This window comes from Camarhynchus parvulus, chromosome 21, assembly GCF_901933205.1.
Source record: "Camarhynchus parvulus chromosome 21, STF_HiC, whole genome shotgun sequence".
NCBI classification, from domain to species: domain Eukaryota; kingdom Metazoa; phylum Chordata; class Aves; order Passeriformes; family Thraupidae; genus Camarhynchus; species Camarhynchus parvulus.
Window position 1 is genome coordinate 7658500 of NC_044591.1, and position 14627 is coordinate 7673126.

Genomic DNA, 14627 nt, shown 5'->3' on the forward strand with positions numbered 1-14627 from the left:
TCTGTGCCTGATTTCTGGGAATGCTGCAGGGACAGAAAGCTGGGAATTGTTTCTCTGGATCCAGGGACAGAACAAGGCTGGGAACCATTCCCTGATGGAGCACCAGAATTCCCGGGAATGCTGCAGGGGCAGAGCTGGGAACTGTGTCTCAGCAGAAGCTGCCGAGAGGGAGGAGGAGAGCTCAGAGTGGTTCCCCTGGATCTTTCCTGTGTGTTCTCCCTGGATATTTCCAGTGTGCTCTCCCTGGATATTTCCAGTGTGGTTCCCCTGGATTCCAGGAGCTGGGAAATCAGAAACAAATCAGAAATCAATCAGAAATATTAAATATAGAATTAATACTAAATATTTATGATATTATTGTTTGTTGATAGGATATATTGATGACGTTTTAACTCATGCTGAATCCCGGATCTCCCGCTTGTCCCAGCAGGTGCTGGGAGCTCTCTCATTGTCCCGTGCCCGGCCCGTGCCTGGCCCGGCGCGGTCCCGCGGCCCTGAGTCACTTCCCTGCGCCGGGAATGGCCCGGGAATGGCCGGGAATGACTCCGGGCTCGGGAATGGCCCGGGAATGACTCTGGGCTCGGGAATGCGCCGGCAGAGCCCGGCAGCGCCGCCAGGGCCCTCCCGCTGCTCCGCTCCCGCTTTTCCTGCCCTGACCAAACCCTGCGGCCCTCTGCTGGCAGAATTCCTGCTCTTCCTGCATCCATGGGATCCTCACGGCAAAAGGATTCCCCATTCCTGCTCTTCCTGCATCCATGGGATCCTCACAGCCCAGGATCCCCTATTCCTGCTTTTCCTGCATCCATGGGATCCTCGCAGCCCAGGATTCCCCATTCCTGCTCTTCCTGCATCCATGGGATCCTCCCAGCCCAGGGATCCCCCATTCCTGCTCTTCCTGCATCCATGGGATCCTCCCAGCCCGGGATCCCCCATTCCTGCTCTTCCTGCATCCATGGGATCCTCACAGCCCAGGATTCCCCATTCCTGCTCTTCCTGCATCCATGGGATCCTCCCAGCCCGGGATCCCCCATTCCTGCTCTTCCTGCATCCATGGGATCCTCGCAGCCCAGGATCCCCCATTCCTGCTCTTCCTGCATCCATGGGATCCTCCCAGCCCGGGATCCCCCATTCCTGCTTTTCCAGCCTGCATCCATGGGATCCTCGCAGCCCAGGATTCCCCGGATGGTTTGCACTGCCCAGAGCACACCCAGGTAGGAAGGAGGAGCTGGGATTCCAAGGAATCAGGAATTCCGTGAATTCTGGAATTCTCCATTCCCATATTCCCATCCCCATTCCCATCTCCCATTCCCATTTCCATTCCCATCAATTCCCAATCCCATTCCCTTTCCCATTCCTAATCCCATTCCCTTTCCCATTTCCCATTTCCCATTCTCATATTCCCATTTCCCATGGGGATTTCCAACACAGAAACCCACCCAGGAATTCCTGGCTGGCCCCAAACCCCTGGAATTTCGAGCCTCTCCCACTTCCAGGGATTTTTCTCCCCTTTATTCAGGGAAATAAGTCAGAAATCCTTCATGGATTTTTTATTTTTGTATTTATATTTTTTTCTATTTAATTTTGGAGCTTCAGGCCTGATTCCCCATCTCCTTTTCTCCCTCCTTCCCTTTTATTTTAAAAAATAATATTTACAAAGCCATGGAAATGAAGCAAGATTGCCTCGTTAGCTGTAATTTGGATAATTATCATATTTTATGAATATTCATGACATTTTTCACCTCCTACCTTTACAAATATTTGCATTTTGAGGCAGTCTTGATTTAAAATAAAGAAAAATCCGACAAAACCAATCCATATTTTGTGTATAATTTGCAACTTCCAGCAGTAAAAAAGTTTAGGGAAGACATCCAAAACCTCCAGGAATCTTGTCCATGATAATTTAAGCAGGAAAACAGATTTTCCACAAAATGAAGGTGAGGAGCAGCTCCAAATTGTCTAAATGAGGCCTTTGAGGTTTTTTATATACGTTTTGTCAGCAAAAAAAACCCTGAGGGAATTCAGGAGCTGGCTTGGAAATGCCAAATTTAAATGGATTTGTGCTCCAAGGAATGAGGGAAAACTCTGGGATTTCGGAAGGAGCTGCTCCTCATCCGCATGCAAAATAACAAGGGGTTAAAAGGGGAAATAAACCACATGAAAGGAGATTTTTAGGGGAAATAAATCACATGAAAGGAGATTTGCAGGGGAAAATAAACCACAGAAGAAGGAGATTTTTAGGGGAAATGAACCACAGAAGAAGGAGATTTTTAGGGAGAATAAACCACACGGTTTCCTTTATGGAATTATGGACTGGTTTGGATGGGATCTTAAATCCCATCAAGCCCCACCCCTTTCCCTGGGCAGGGACACCTCCCCCTGTCCCGGGCTGGCCTGGCACTGCCAGGGATAGGGCAGCCAGATCTGGCACAGCTGTTTTTCCTGATTTTCCCGATTTTCCCGAATTCCCGGGATTTTGGGGCGCACAGGCCTCGACCCCGCCGCCTCCTCCCTCCCGCCGCGTCAGCGTTGCCGGGCAACGCCTAAAATGGCGGCGCGCGAAGCGAGGCACGCCGGGAGTTGTAGTGCGGTCTCCCCACCGCCCCCGCACCCCGCCGGCAGCGCGGGACTCGCTTTCCCAGCAGGCACCGCGGCGCTGCGCGAAAGGGCTGAGAGAGCGTATTTACCTGCGGGGAGTGGGGTACAGGTGGGGCGCGCCGCGGGTGCTGCTGGGATTTGTAGTTTTGACAGAGCGGCAGCTAGGGGAAGCGGCGAGGAGGGCGGCGGCCGCGGGACTACAACTCCCAGGGTGGCGCGGGGCGCAGCGGGCTGGGCGCCGGTGGAGGGCGGGGGGTACGAACGGGAACCTCGGCGGTGGCGGGGGGATGCTCGGGGGAGCTCTCAGGTGAGGAGGAGGAGGAGGAGGAGGAGGAAGCGGGAGGGAGAACGGGCGGCGAGCGCCGGGGCGAGTGGCGAGCCCTGGGTGCGGCCCCATTGTTCGCGGTAGGCAGAGGTTCCTCATGGAGCCACCGAGTGCTCCGGGGAAATCGGCACCAGCGGGGTCGGAGGGGTTTGGTTTTGGGATTAAAAAGCTTTAGGATTAAAGGGCTTCAGGATTAAAAGTCGCCCCTTGTTCCTGCTCCTTGCCCAGCGCTTTTGGGGCCAGCTGCGTTTGGAGAGGAATCCTCTCCTTCTTACCCCCCGTGAAACTTTTATTTCCTAATAATTTAACTCGGTTGAAAAGGATTTTTTGCCGATCCGAGCTTGTTGGGGCGGTGGGTGTTTGGTGATATTGTTTTGGTGTGTTTTTCCGGACTGAGCTTCCCCCAAATGCACGTCCCAATAGTACGGGTGTTGGTGCACCGTTTAGGGGTGAAAAAAATCCAAATTTGCCATAGAAACATTGGGATTGCTGAGCCTGGAGAGGGGAAGCTTTGGGGCGACCTCGCTGTGACCCTCTCGGGCTGCAGGAAGGGGAATTTCCAAGGGATGGAGTAACCGGACAAAGGGGGATTAACCCCAAGAGAGAAGGAGCGGGTTTAGGTTGGATTTTGGGGAGAAATCCCTCCCTGTGAGGCTGCCGGGATCCTGGCACTGGTTATCGCACGGATATCCCATCCCTGGGATGCTTGGAGCCCGCGGGGGCACAGCGAGGTGACACTGAATGCCCTTTAAACCCCCTCCAACCCATTCCTTTATCCCATTCCCAAACCACCTTTCCCTCTGGAATTTTCACTTCTCCTTCTCAACCCACTTTTCCCTGTCGAATTTTAATTTCTCCTTCCTAAACCACTTTTCCCTGTGGAATATTCACTTTTCCCTCTGGAATTTTCACTTCTCCTTCCCAAACCACATTTTTCTGTGGAATATTCGTTTCTCCTTCCCAACCCACTTTTCCCTGTGGAATATTCACTTCTCCTTCCCCAAACCACTGTTCCCTGTGGAATATTCACTTCTCCTTCCCCAAACCACTGTTCCCTGTGGAATATTCATCTCTCCTCCTGACTTTTCGTGCTGCTGTAAGAGCAGAAGGTGTCCCAGCAGTAAATATGAATGAGTGTTTGCTCAGGGCAGGTGTGGAGCAGCTTTTGCAGCAAAGCCTGGCTTAAGGTGGCTCTGATTAAACGCAGCTTTTGATTGCTGAGCGCTGTTACAAAACCCCAGCCGCGGCAAGGGCAGGACTGAGCTCAGCTCCAAGCTGGAAAAACGAGTCCTGCTCCAGCTGGGATTGATAGAAGATTGTTTTGTTAAACCTTTGCAGGTTCCTGGTGACATGAGCAGCAAAGCAGGAGCCCCAGGTGTTCGCTGGCAGCTGGGCAAGGTGCACAGGGCTCCTGGGAGCCTGCAGGTGAGTGACACTGGCAGCTCTTAAAACCTTCCATTCCTTTCTGTTTTATCATTTAAATGTTTATAACCCTTCCATTCCTTTCTGGTTTATCATTTAAATGTTTATAACCCTTCCATTCTTCTCTGGTTTATCATTTAAATGTTTGAAACCCTTCCATTCTTCTCTCAGTTTTTTCATTTCAGTATTTAAAACCTCTCTGGTTCTGCTTTTCCAACCCTTTAGTTCTTCTCTCAGTTTAATAATTTCAGCTTTTCTCCTCAGTTTTATAATTTCAACTGTCAAAACCTCTCTGGTTCTGTTTTCGGTTTTGTCATTTTAGCTTTTAAAACCCTTTCATTCTTCTCAGTTTTATAATTTCAGCTTTTAAAATCCTTCCATTCTTCTCTCAGTTTTATCATTTCAATGTTTAAAACCCTTTCATTCTTCTCTCAGTTTTAGAATTCCAGCTTTTCTCCTCAGTTTTATAATTTCAGCTTTTAAAACCTCTCTGCTTCTGCGCTCAGTTTTATAATTTCAGCTTTTCCAACTTTTTAATTCTTCACTCAGTTTTATCATTCCAAATTTTCTCCTCAGTTTTATCATTCCAACTTTTAAAACCTCTCTGATTCTGCTCTATTTTATCATTTCAGCCTTTCCAACCCTTGATTTTTCTCTCAGTTTTATCATTTCAATGTTTAAAACCCTTCCATTCTTCTCTCAGTTTTGTCATTTCAGCTTTTCTCCTCAGTTTTTTTCATTCAGCTTTTCCAGCCCTCTCTGGCCTGCTCTCAGCTTTATCATCACTTCAGAATTAAGCAGCTTTTGGGTGTGATGTGGTTTCAAACGCAGGGAGTTGTGAAACCACCTGAATTTCAGGCGCAGTTTCTCTGCACTTCCATCCTTTCCCAAGCTCCAGCAAGAAAAATGCTGATAATGCAGCAGAAAACAATGGGAACTGTGGAGATAATGAAAACATTCTGCTTGCAGGAGTGGGAGGAAGGCCCTTGGTGTTCCTGAGGTGTTTGTGCTCCTTTTGAGGCACAACAAGAGGCAGAATTCCCTCACGGGGTTCATTCCCATGGGAGATTTGGGATTTGTTCCAAACCTGACACCCAGGCTCTGAAATCCTCACTGGAATTCTGAAATCTGCCTGCCCCAAACTGAGCTGGCAGGAAAATCATGAGGGAAAAATGTCTTTTTTTTTTTTAATATTTATATATATTTATTATTTTTCCCCCAAATCCACAGGGAAGACACTGCCAAACATGGAACAGATTTTTAGGGGAATTTATTTTGCTGTGGGTGTTTGACCCTGAGGAAATTGTGCTACACTAATTTTCCACAAGAATTTTGGGACGGGATGGAGGGAATTTAAAGCTCGTCCTTTCCAATATCTCAGGTTTTTGGGACAATTCCAGGGATGGGGCAGCCACAAATTCCCTGGGAATTCCTTCACAATCCCTTCCCAATTTCCCGCCCAAACCTCCCCTCACGCTTCACTTCTCCTCAGGGTTGGTGGATCCTCAGTTTCCTGAAGGTTTTAGGGTTTTTTTTCCTCTCTAAATTTCAATTTATGAGGTAAAACCTCCTCCTTGGAGGCAGCAAAATGTTGTGTTCGACCAGAAAATGCTGTTCCTTCCCAGAGTGTGAAATCCTTGTTGGAATTCCAACATTTTCCTGCCCTGGCGGGAAATTTGTGAGGGAAAAATATCCTCTAATTCAGGCAGAGGCTTTAAATATATATATTAAAATAATTTTTTTTTCCAAATCCACACAGAAAATGCTGCCAAACATGGAACAGATTTTTGGGCAAATTTATTTTGCTGTGGGTGTTTGATACTGAGGCAATTTGTGTGAAATTTGCCAATTTTGGGATGGTTTGAAGGGAATTAAGTAGGAATAAAATAATTTGAAAAATTAAGTGAAAATTAAGTTAAAAATACCAAATATTTTAAGTGTTTAGAAGCTTTAAAGCAGCTTTTTGAGCTCAGCTTTGCTTCCAAACTGGTTCAATAAAAAAGCCCAACAGCTCCAGATGCATCAAATGTTTCCAAATTCTCTCTGGCTGATGGAAATAAAAATGATTGGCTGATGGAAATAAAAGTGATTGATCCAGAGGCTGGGAGAGCTGCAGGGCTGGGCTCAGGAACCCTCTGCTCTGATCTGTTTCAGGGATGGGAATCCAAGCAGGACTGAGCTGACGGAGCTGTGCCCTTCCCCGGGAGGATCCAGCCCTTCCAAGTGGCTTTTCCCACCCAAATTTCCCCTTTATTATGACCTGTTCCACAAGGGTGTTCTTCTAGGTAAGAACAATCACATTTGAAATGATAATTCAATTTCAGTATGGTTTTAAATCAATAACCCTTTTTCATCTGTGTTTTCTTACTCTTTGAATAAGTAGCTATTGACAAAAATCTGAATAATAATTTAATTTATTATGGTTTTGTAATCAATAATCCTTTTTCATCTGTGTTTTCTTATTCTTAATTTTATTATGTTTTTTAATAAATAATCCTTTTTCATCTGTTTCCTTACTCTTCCCACCCTCTTTTTTTCCTTAAACTTCTTTAACTTCTTTAAAGGGAAGCAGACTTCCGGTGCCATTAATAAATAATTTGAATTTATTCCCAAATTTTCTCCAGATCCGTGTTTTTCCTGGGAATGGAGGTGCCCTTCGTGCTTCTCCTGACCAGGCTCGTGGCAGAAGTTGCAGGAAAATCCACGGAAAACTCAGTGGGTGCTCCAGGAATTTAATTTAATATAATTTTTATTACTATTAATTTTTAAAAATTATTTTTATTTTTTTATCTGAAATTTTCTGTGGTTTTTTTTAGAAAATAAAAATAAAATGGATTTAGAAAAGAAAAATAAAATTGATTTCTAAGAGCAAAATAAAATAGATTTTTAAAAATAAAATTTATATCAAAAATAAACTAAAATGGATTTAGAAAAATAAAATTGATTTATAAAATAAAAATAAAAATAAAAATAAACCAAGTTTTCTCCTTGCTGGAAAAAAAATTCCAGTGGGTTTTAAGTGAATTATCCTTAATTTCTGGGGGGGATTTTTAACTTATTTTTTATATTTACTATTATTTCCTCGATGGAAAAGTGGGAACTCATTGGGAATTTCTCTCCTCAGGTGCCAGACCCGGAATGTTGTGTGGAAATGTTGGATTCCAACAGCTCCTGCCCAGTCACCCAGCAGTGCAGCCCAGGTCGGAATTACCTGGGACCAGTCCATGGAATTCGGGTTGGAAAAGCCCTCAGAGATCATTGATTCCATGGGCAGGCACCACGCTGGCCTTGGGCAATTCCAGGGATCAAAAATTCCCAGCAGGGGAGTGCAAATTAATTAATTCATAAATGTTATTCCCTTCAAATTCCTCCTCCTTTTTTCCCTTTGGAAACTTTTATTTTTCTGAGAAAATCATTGTGGCTCAATGAGAATTCTCACTGACAATTCCAGGGATAAAAAATTCCCAGACTTCTGTTATTCCCTTTTATTTTTTTCTCCTTTTTCCCCTTTGGAAAATTTCAATTTTCTGGGATAATCACTGGGGCCTTGGAGAATTCCAGGGATAAAAAATTCCCAGATTTTCTGGACTTTAACACCAAAATCCAGCAGCTGGGGAGTGGAAATTAATTAATTAATTAATTAATTAATATTATTTCCTCATCATTCCTTCTCCTTTTTCCCTTTGGGAAATTGTTGGTTTTCCTGGGATAAAAACTGGGAATAACAATTAGGAATAAAATCTGAGACCAAAACCTCTTTAGCGTGGGAAAAGGGGAATCGGGTGCTGTTTGTAACCCCCCAGAAAAGGGAATTTCTGCTTTTTATCCCCCTCTAAAACCTGGGCGTTGCCAGAAATTTGGGAATTCTGTTGTTTTATCCGTTTTCCGTGGTTTTTTGACAGGATGCTACCGGAGGTGGAATGAGGATGGCAGCAGCAGCTGCATCAAGTGCAGGAACGAGACCCTGGCCAGCCCCTCTGGGCACAACCTCAGCGAGTGCAGGAACTGTGAGTTTTTAACCCATTTTTATCAAATACATTGAATTAAATTAATCGGAATTAATTGGAATAATTTTTCTTAATCAATTGGTATCAATTACTGCAAAAATTCCACCAAAAGGCAGCAAAAAATTGAGATTTTTATCCCACGTTCTTGAATTAATTTTAATTTAATTAACTTTAATTGTAATTATTTTTGTTAATTATTGACGTCAATTCCTGCAGCAAAAACTCCTCAAAAATGCAGCAAAAATTGGAGATTTTTTTTATCCCACATCCTTGAATGAATTTGAATTTAATTAAATTTAATTAATTTTCATTCTTTTTTTATTTATTAGTTGCCATTTATTCCCACAGCAAAAATTGATATTTTTATTCCACAAAATATTAAAAACATTCCCAAATTCCTGGTGGGATTTTGGGTGGGAAAACCTGTGGGAATTTGGTGTGCAGGAAGGGGAAAAAATGGCGAAACTTGGGCTGGGGATGGATTTTGGTGTAAATTTTCTGGTTTTTTCCCCAGCTGGGAGCAGAGGGCTGAACTCCCACATGAACATGAGCTCTCCTTTCATCCAGAACTTTGGTGAGAACCTGGAAGTTTGGGGGGATTTGGGATCTGAAAGAAGGGATTTGATGAATTAAAAGTGTTGAAATTAGAAATTAGTTTAAAAAGGGATTTAATGAGTTTAAAAATGATTTAATGAGTTTAAACGGGGATTTGATTTGCTAAAATGAGTTTAAAAAGTGATTTATTGAGTTTAAAAGTGTTTGAATTTGTTAAAATAAGTTTTAAAAGTGATTTAATGACTTCAAAAAGGGTTTAACCAATGAAAGTGCTTTCATTTGTTAAAATGAGTTTTAAAAAGAGATTTCATGAATTAAAAGTGATTTAATGAGTTTAAAGTGGTTTAATTCACTAAAATGAGTTTAAAAAGTTATTTAATGTCAAAACTGATTTAATTGATTACACTTTGTTAAAACTGATTTAATCCCTGGCGGCTGCCATTGAGATTGAAACTCAGTTTCAGGCACTGGAATGATGCAACAGCACCTAAAATCAGAATCTGCTCTTTATCTGGATTTAATCCTTTGACAAAAAGAGATTTTTGCTCCAAGCCAGACTTTTCTCTCTTTTTGGATCATTTTTTCCTTGCCAGGGGGCCCCGAAGTCGCCGCTTCTCTCATTCTGGGGACGTTTCTCCTCAGTTTGTTCCTGATCCTTTCTGTGGCTTCTTTTTTCTACCTCAAACGAGCCAACAAACTCCCAAAGATTTTCTACAGAAGGAACAAAGGTAAAAAAAAACCTTTAATTATCCATTAATTAATGAACTTTGCTCTGTTAATGGACTGAGATGGGGATTTTTCCTTGAAAATTGCCCATTTTGTGGAGAAAATCCTCATTTTGTGCCAATAAATTCTCCAGTCTTTAGAGTCCTACACCCAATAAATTCTCCAAATGGAAATTCCTTTTTTTAACAAGAAAATTATTCCCCCCATGGCTGTAGTTTTGGAAAATGAACAATTCCAGCCTTCAAATGAATTAAAATTATCTTAATTAATCTTTTTTTTTTCTTCTTTTTTAGCATCTGTTCTCCAGCCCAGTGAAACAGTGAGTGAATTCTGCTTTTATAGGAACATTAAATAAACAAGAATTTCCATTTTAATTAACTAAATTGGGACTTTATTAAGCAACTCCTTAATTGATGGATGAGGCTGAAATAAAATTAAAGATATTTTGGGGTTCTTTGGACCCAAACTGGGACAAAAATGGAAAATAGAGTTATTTTTCCGAGAAAAAACTCTGTACACAGTGAAAATTATAGGAACCCTAAAAAATTCCCAGATTTTTTTAAAGGAAAACTGTTACACTTTGGGGTTTTTTTGACATTGTCCTTCTGTTCCACAGGCATCCATGATCTCTCCTCCAGCTTCTTCAGGTGAGGAAATTTCCCCTGGAATGTGCTAAAAATAAATGGGAAATCCCCAAAATTCTCGGGATGAGGAACAGAAATCCAGTGGGATTTGATTTTTCTAACAGGATTTGTTGCTTTGATTGATGCAGGGCAAAATATTGATGGGATTTCTGGTGGGAAATCCATTTTTGGGGGGCTCTGCTTGGGTTTTGTGGGATTGCTTTTGTGGGTTTGGGTTTTGGGGTTGGGTTTTGTGGGTTTAGGTTTGGGGTTGGGTTTTGTGCATTTAATTTTGGAGTTTTGTGGGTTTTGGTTTGGGTTTGGGGGTTTAATTTTGGGTTTCAAGTTGAGTTTTGTGGGTTCAGTTTGGGGGGTTGGGTTTCAGGGATTTAGGCTTCATTTTGTGGTTGGGTTTTGTGGGTTTCAGGTTTGGGTTTTGTGCAGTTAAAACCCACAAAACTCAACCCCAAACCCCCAAAACTCAACCCCAACCCCTCCTGCACCTCAATCCCCACATCCCATCCCTCCCCCTTTGGGAATTCCCTCCCCAATCCCATTCCCAGGGATGTTTTGGGATATTTTGTCCCCAGCAGTGCGGAAGCCGCACTAAAACCCAAAACCCAATCACAACTCCAAATCCCAGCCCCAAACCCCGCTGTGCCTCAATCCCCACATCCCATCCCTCCCCCTTTGGGAATTCCCTGGGACCCCATTCCCAGGGATTTTTTTGGGATGTTTTGTCCCGGCAGTGCGGAAGCCGCACTGAAACCCCAAACCCCCAAATCCCAACCCCAAACCACAACCCAGCCCCAAACCCCGCTGTGCCCCAATCCCCACATCCCGCCCCTCTCCCCCTTTGGGAATCCCCTGGCCCCCATTCCCAGGGATGTTTTTGGGATATTTTGTCCCAGCAGTGCGGAAGCCGCGCTACGTCCGCCGCGAGCGTGCCCTGGTCCCGCCCGGCCCCGCCGACAGCCGGGTCAGCAACGTGTGAGCCCCAGCCCGGGGCGTGCCTGGGAGCCGCTGATCCCACAGGAACCCCAAAGGGATTGTCCCGAACCCCTGAGAGCCGCTGATCCCACAGGAACCCCAAAGGGATTGTCCCGAACCCCTGAGAGCCGCTGATCCCACAGGAACCCCAAAGGGATTGTCCCAAACCCCTGAGAGCCGCTGATCCCACAGGAACCCCAAAGGGATTGTCCCAAACCTCGCCCCCAGCTCACGGCAGCGCCGGCCCTTTGGAGACATCTGGGGGCTTTGGAGGGTCCTGCCCCAGGATGGGGGAATTCCTGAGGGATTCGGGGGATTTTCCCTGTTTGGGGAGAATTCCTGAGGGATTTGGGGGTATTGGAGAGAATCCTTAAGGAATTCAGGGGATTTTCCCTGTTTGGAGAGAATCCTTAAGGAATTCGGGAGATTTTTTCCCGTTGGGGGAGAATTCCTGAGGGATCTGGGGGATTTTTCCTGTTTGGGGAGAATTCCTGAGGGATCTGGGGACTTTTAGAGAGAATCCTTAAGGAATTCCGGGGATTTTCCCTGTTTGGACAGAATCCTTTGGGAATTTGGGGGTTTTCCTTGGGATGTGACCCCACAGCTGGAGCTGGGATTTGGGATGTGGATCCGTTCCGGGCTGGACACTTGGCAAAGGGATCCTCTCAAGTGCCACTGCTTTAACCTGGGACAGCAATTAATTATGCTAATTAATTACGCTAACTAACCATGCTAATTAATTATGACAATAATTAAGATGCAGAATCCTTTGGAAGCAAATCCCAGATCCCACTGGGAGCTCTCCTGGTGCTCAGTCCAGGCCTGATCCCAAATCCTGGGATTTTTTGGGGAATTTTTCCAGCTCAGTCCTTGGATTAAATGTTCTCCAAGGGATAATCCATTCCTGGAATTGGGAATTCCTGCTTTTGGGGCACTCGGGGATCTTTGGGATCAGCCACAGGGATCGAGACAACCCCTGCCAGTGGAAAAATGGGATTTTTGGTGTGGGAAATCCCTGGAATTTGAGGCATTCCCCAATTCCAGGCAGCAGCCTCAGCTTTCCCCCATGGAATTGGTCCTGCCTGGGGAATTTTGGGAACTTCAAAGAGCTGGAAAAGGATTTTTTTCCTGACTGGGTCTCCCTGCAGTTTTTCCATCCAAGCCTGAGGGTCCTAAATCCATGGAAAAGTCCTAAATCCATCCTAAATCAGTGGAAAAAATCCTAAATCCATGGAAAAGTCCTAAATCCATCCTAAATCCATGGAAAAAGTCCTAAATCAGTGGGAAAAGTCCTAAATCCATGGAAAAGTCACTGTCAGCCCCTGGAATTCCAACTATTTTCCTCCTGGCTGGGCTGGATCTGGGATCCATCCCAAATCCGTCCCAAATCCATCCCAAATCCCTGGGATTTCTCGGTCCCCCCCTGGAGTTGCAGCTCTGGGCATTCCCAGAGTTGGGAATTTTGGTTCTCCCCTTTTTTCCCGAATTTTTTAACGGGAAAATGAGAACAGAGCTCTTGGATCTGCCTCTCACCTGGAGGATCCACATTTCCCGGGGTTCCAGCCTTCCAAGAGGAGAATTTGGGATGGGAAGAAATTCATTTATCCCATGGAAAAATCCCATTTTTTCTGGGAATTTTGGGGCAGCTGGATTTGCTTTTATCTCCTTAAAAAACAAGATTTTGGTGGAATTTTTAGGGGCAAACCCCAAATCATGGAGAGGCTCCTGTGCCAAAAAATTCCAAATTTTTCCTCTTTATTATGAGAAATAAAATTCTTTTCCTCCTGGCCAAGGAATTCCAGTTGAAATTCCCAATTTTTTGGACGATTTGGGAGATTCCAACTTGGAATTTTGATCATTTCAATTTATTTTTCTTTTTTGTGCTGCTGAGATTTTTTTTCCCTTCCCAAGTAGGAAGGTTTTATCCTGGAATTCAGAATTCCTGAGGATTCTCCAAATTCTCCAGGATTTTCTGAATTCCAAAGGGGAAAAAGAAAAAAGGCGGAACTATGCAAATGATTCCAAGGAATTGCACCTCTGGAGCTGGGAATTCCTGTGTGTTAATTCCTGTCCTGCTTAATTGCTGACATTTTAATTTATTGAAGGATCAGCTCCTTTTTCTGTCTCTTCTCGTGTGGGAATTGCTTTAATTGCTGTCTAAAAATGGGATTTGTGTAAACATCTAAAAATCTAATTCTGTGTGTGATTAAAATCGAGTTTTTCTCAGTGACTTTTACCCAGAAAATGAAAACCCCGAGATTTTTACCCAGAACATTTCAAAATCCTGAAAATTTTACCCAGAAAATGTTAAAATCCCCCAATTTTTTCTCGTTTTTTGGGGTGTGGTTCAGCTTTGTCATTGCTGTGAACTCCTGGTCGAGTTTGTGGGGTTTGGGGTTTGGGTTTGGGTTTTGTGGGTTTAGTGTTGGGTTTGGGGTTGAGCTTTGGGTTTGGGTTTAATTTTGGGGTTTGGAGTTTGGGTTTGTGAGTTTAGGTTTGGTTGGGGGTTGAATTTTGTGGGGTTTGGGTTTTGTGTGTTTGGGTTTGTGCTTGAGTTTGGTGGGTTTAGATTTGGATTTGGGGTCAAGGTTTGGGTTTAATTTGGGGCTTTGTGGTTGAATTTTGTGGGTTTAGTTTGGTTTTATGGGTTTAGTTTTGGGTTTGGGGTTGAGCTTTGGTTCTGTGGGTTTAATTTTGAGTTTTCTGGGTTTCTCCTTCCTTTCCACCATCAAATTCCCTTTCCCAAGTGCTGCTTTGGGGTGAAAACAATAAAATTGTGCTTTGAAACTCGGTTTTAACCCCCCAATGTTTCCTGCATTTGTATCTTTGTAAACAGTGCCAAAATAAAGAGATTTCAACTTTTCTTTTCTGGCTTTTCAGCTTTTTTGGGCTTTAATTCCCTTTTTCCCTCCCTATTCCCCGCTGGGATCAGATTTGGGGTTTTGGGGTTGAGATTGGGGAAATTCCCACTGCAATTCCCAATTCCCCTTCCCAGTGATGTCATTTCACTGTTGATTTCTTTGAATTCCATGGATTTCTTTGGAATTTATTTTGAATTTCATGGATTTCTTTTGGATGTCCTTTAATTCCACAGATTTCCTTTAATTCCACGGATTTTTTTTAATTTCATGGATTTCTTTTTAATTTCACTGGTTTCTTTTGGATTTCTTTTTAATTCCACAGATTTCCTTTTAATTGCCTTTCAATTCCATGGATTTCCTTTAATTCCATGGATTTCCTTTCAATTCCATGGATTACTTTTGGATTTCTTTTTAATTCCATAGATTTCCTTTTTAATTCCACGGATTTCCTTCAATTCCACGGATTTTTTAAAATTTTATTTCATGGATTTCCTGTTAATTTCATTAATTTCTTTTCATTTCA

General features: G+C 43.7%; 1 protein-coding gene across 5 annotated transcripts; it reads left to right on the forward strand.

The window, feature by feature from the left end:
• Positions 1–2854: 2854 nt before the first annotated feature.
• C21H1orf159 (chromosome 21 C1orf159 homolog) lies at positions 2855–13626 on the forward strand. Of its 5 annotated transcripts, XM_030963769.1 has the most exons (12): positions 2855–2902; positions 4259–4345; positions 6497–6627; positions 6967–7057; positions 7467–7542; positions 8245–8349; positions 8864–8923; positions 9498–9632; positions 9924–9949; positions 10247–10277; positions 11165–11288; positions 11338–13626. In XM_030963769.1, the coding sequence occupies exons 4-11, from the start codon at positions 6986–6988 to the stop codon at positions 11245–11247; spliced, it is 588 nt and encodes a 195-aa protein (XP_030819629.1). In that variant the 5' UTR covers positions 2855–2902; positions 4259–4345; positions 6497–6627; positions 6967–6985; the 3' UTR covers positions 11248–11288; positions 11338–13626. The 5 variants fall into 5 exon arrangements, with proteins under 5 accessions (XP_030819629.1, XP_030819627.1, XP_030819631.1 ...); XM_030963767.1 differs by having other exon boundaries at positions 11165–13626; XM_030963771.1 differs by having other exon boundaries at positions 11168–13626.
• The last annotated feature ends 1001 nt before the right edge of the window (positions 13627–14627 follow it).

Coding starts and splice junctions, on each gene's coding strand:
- C21H1orf159 (XM_030963767.1), top strand. CDS start 6,986: ATGGAGGTGCCCTTCGTGCTTCTCCTGACCAGGCTCGTGGCAGAAGTT. Junction 8,924..9,497: donor TCCTTTCATCCAGAACTTTG/GTGAGAACCTGG, acceptor TTTCCTTGCCAG/GGGGCCCCGAAGTCGCCGCT. Junction 10,278..11,164: donor CTCTCCTCCAGCTTCTTCAG/GTGAGGAAATTT, acceptor ATTTTGTCCCAG/CAGTGCGGAAGCCGCGCTAC.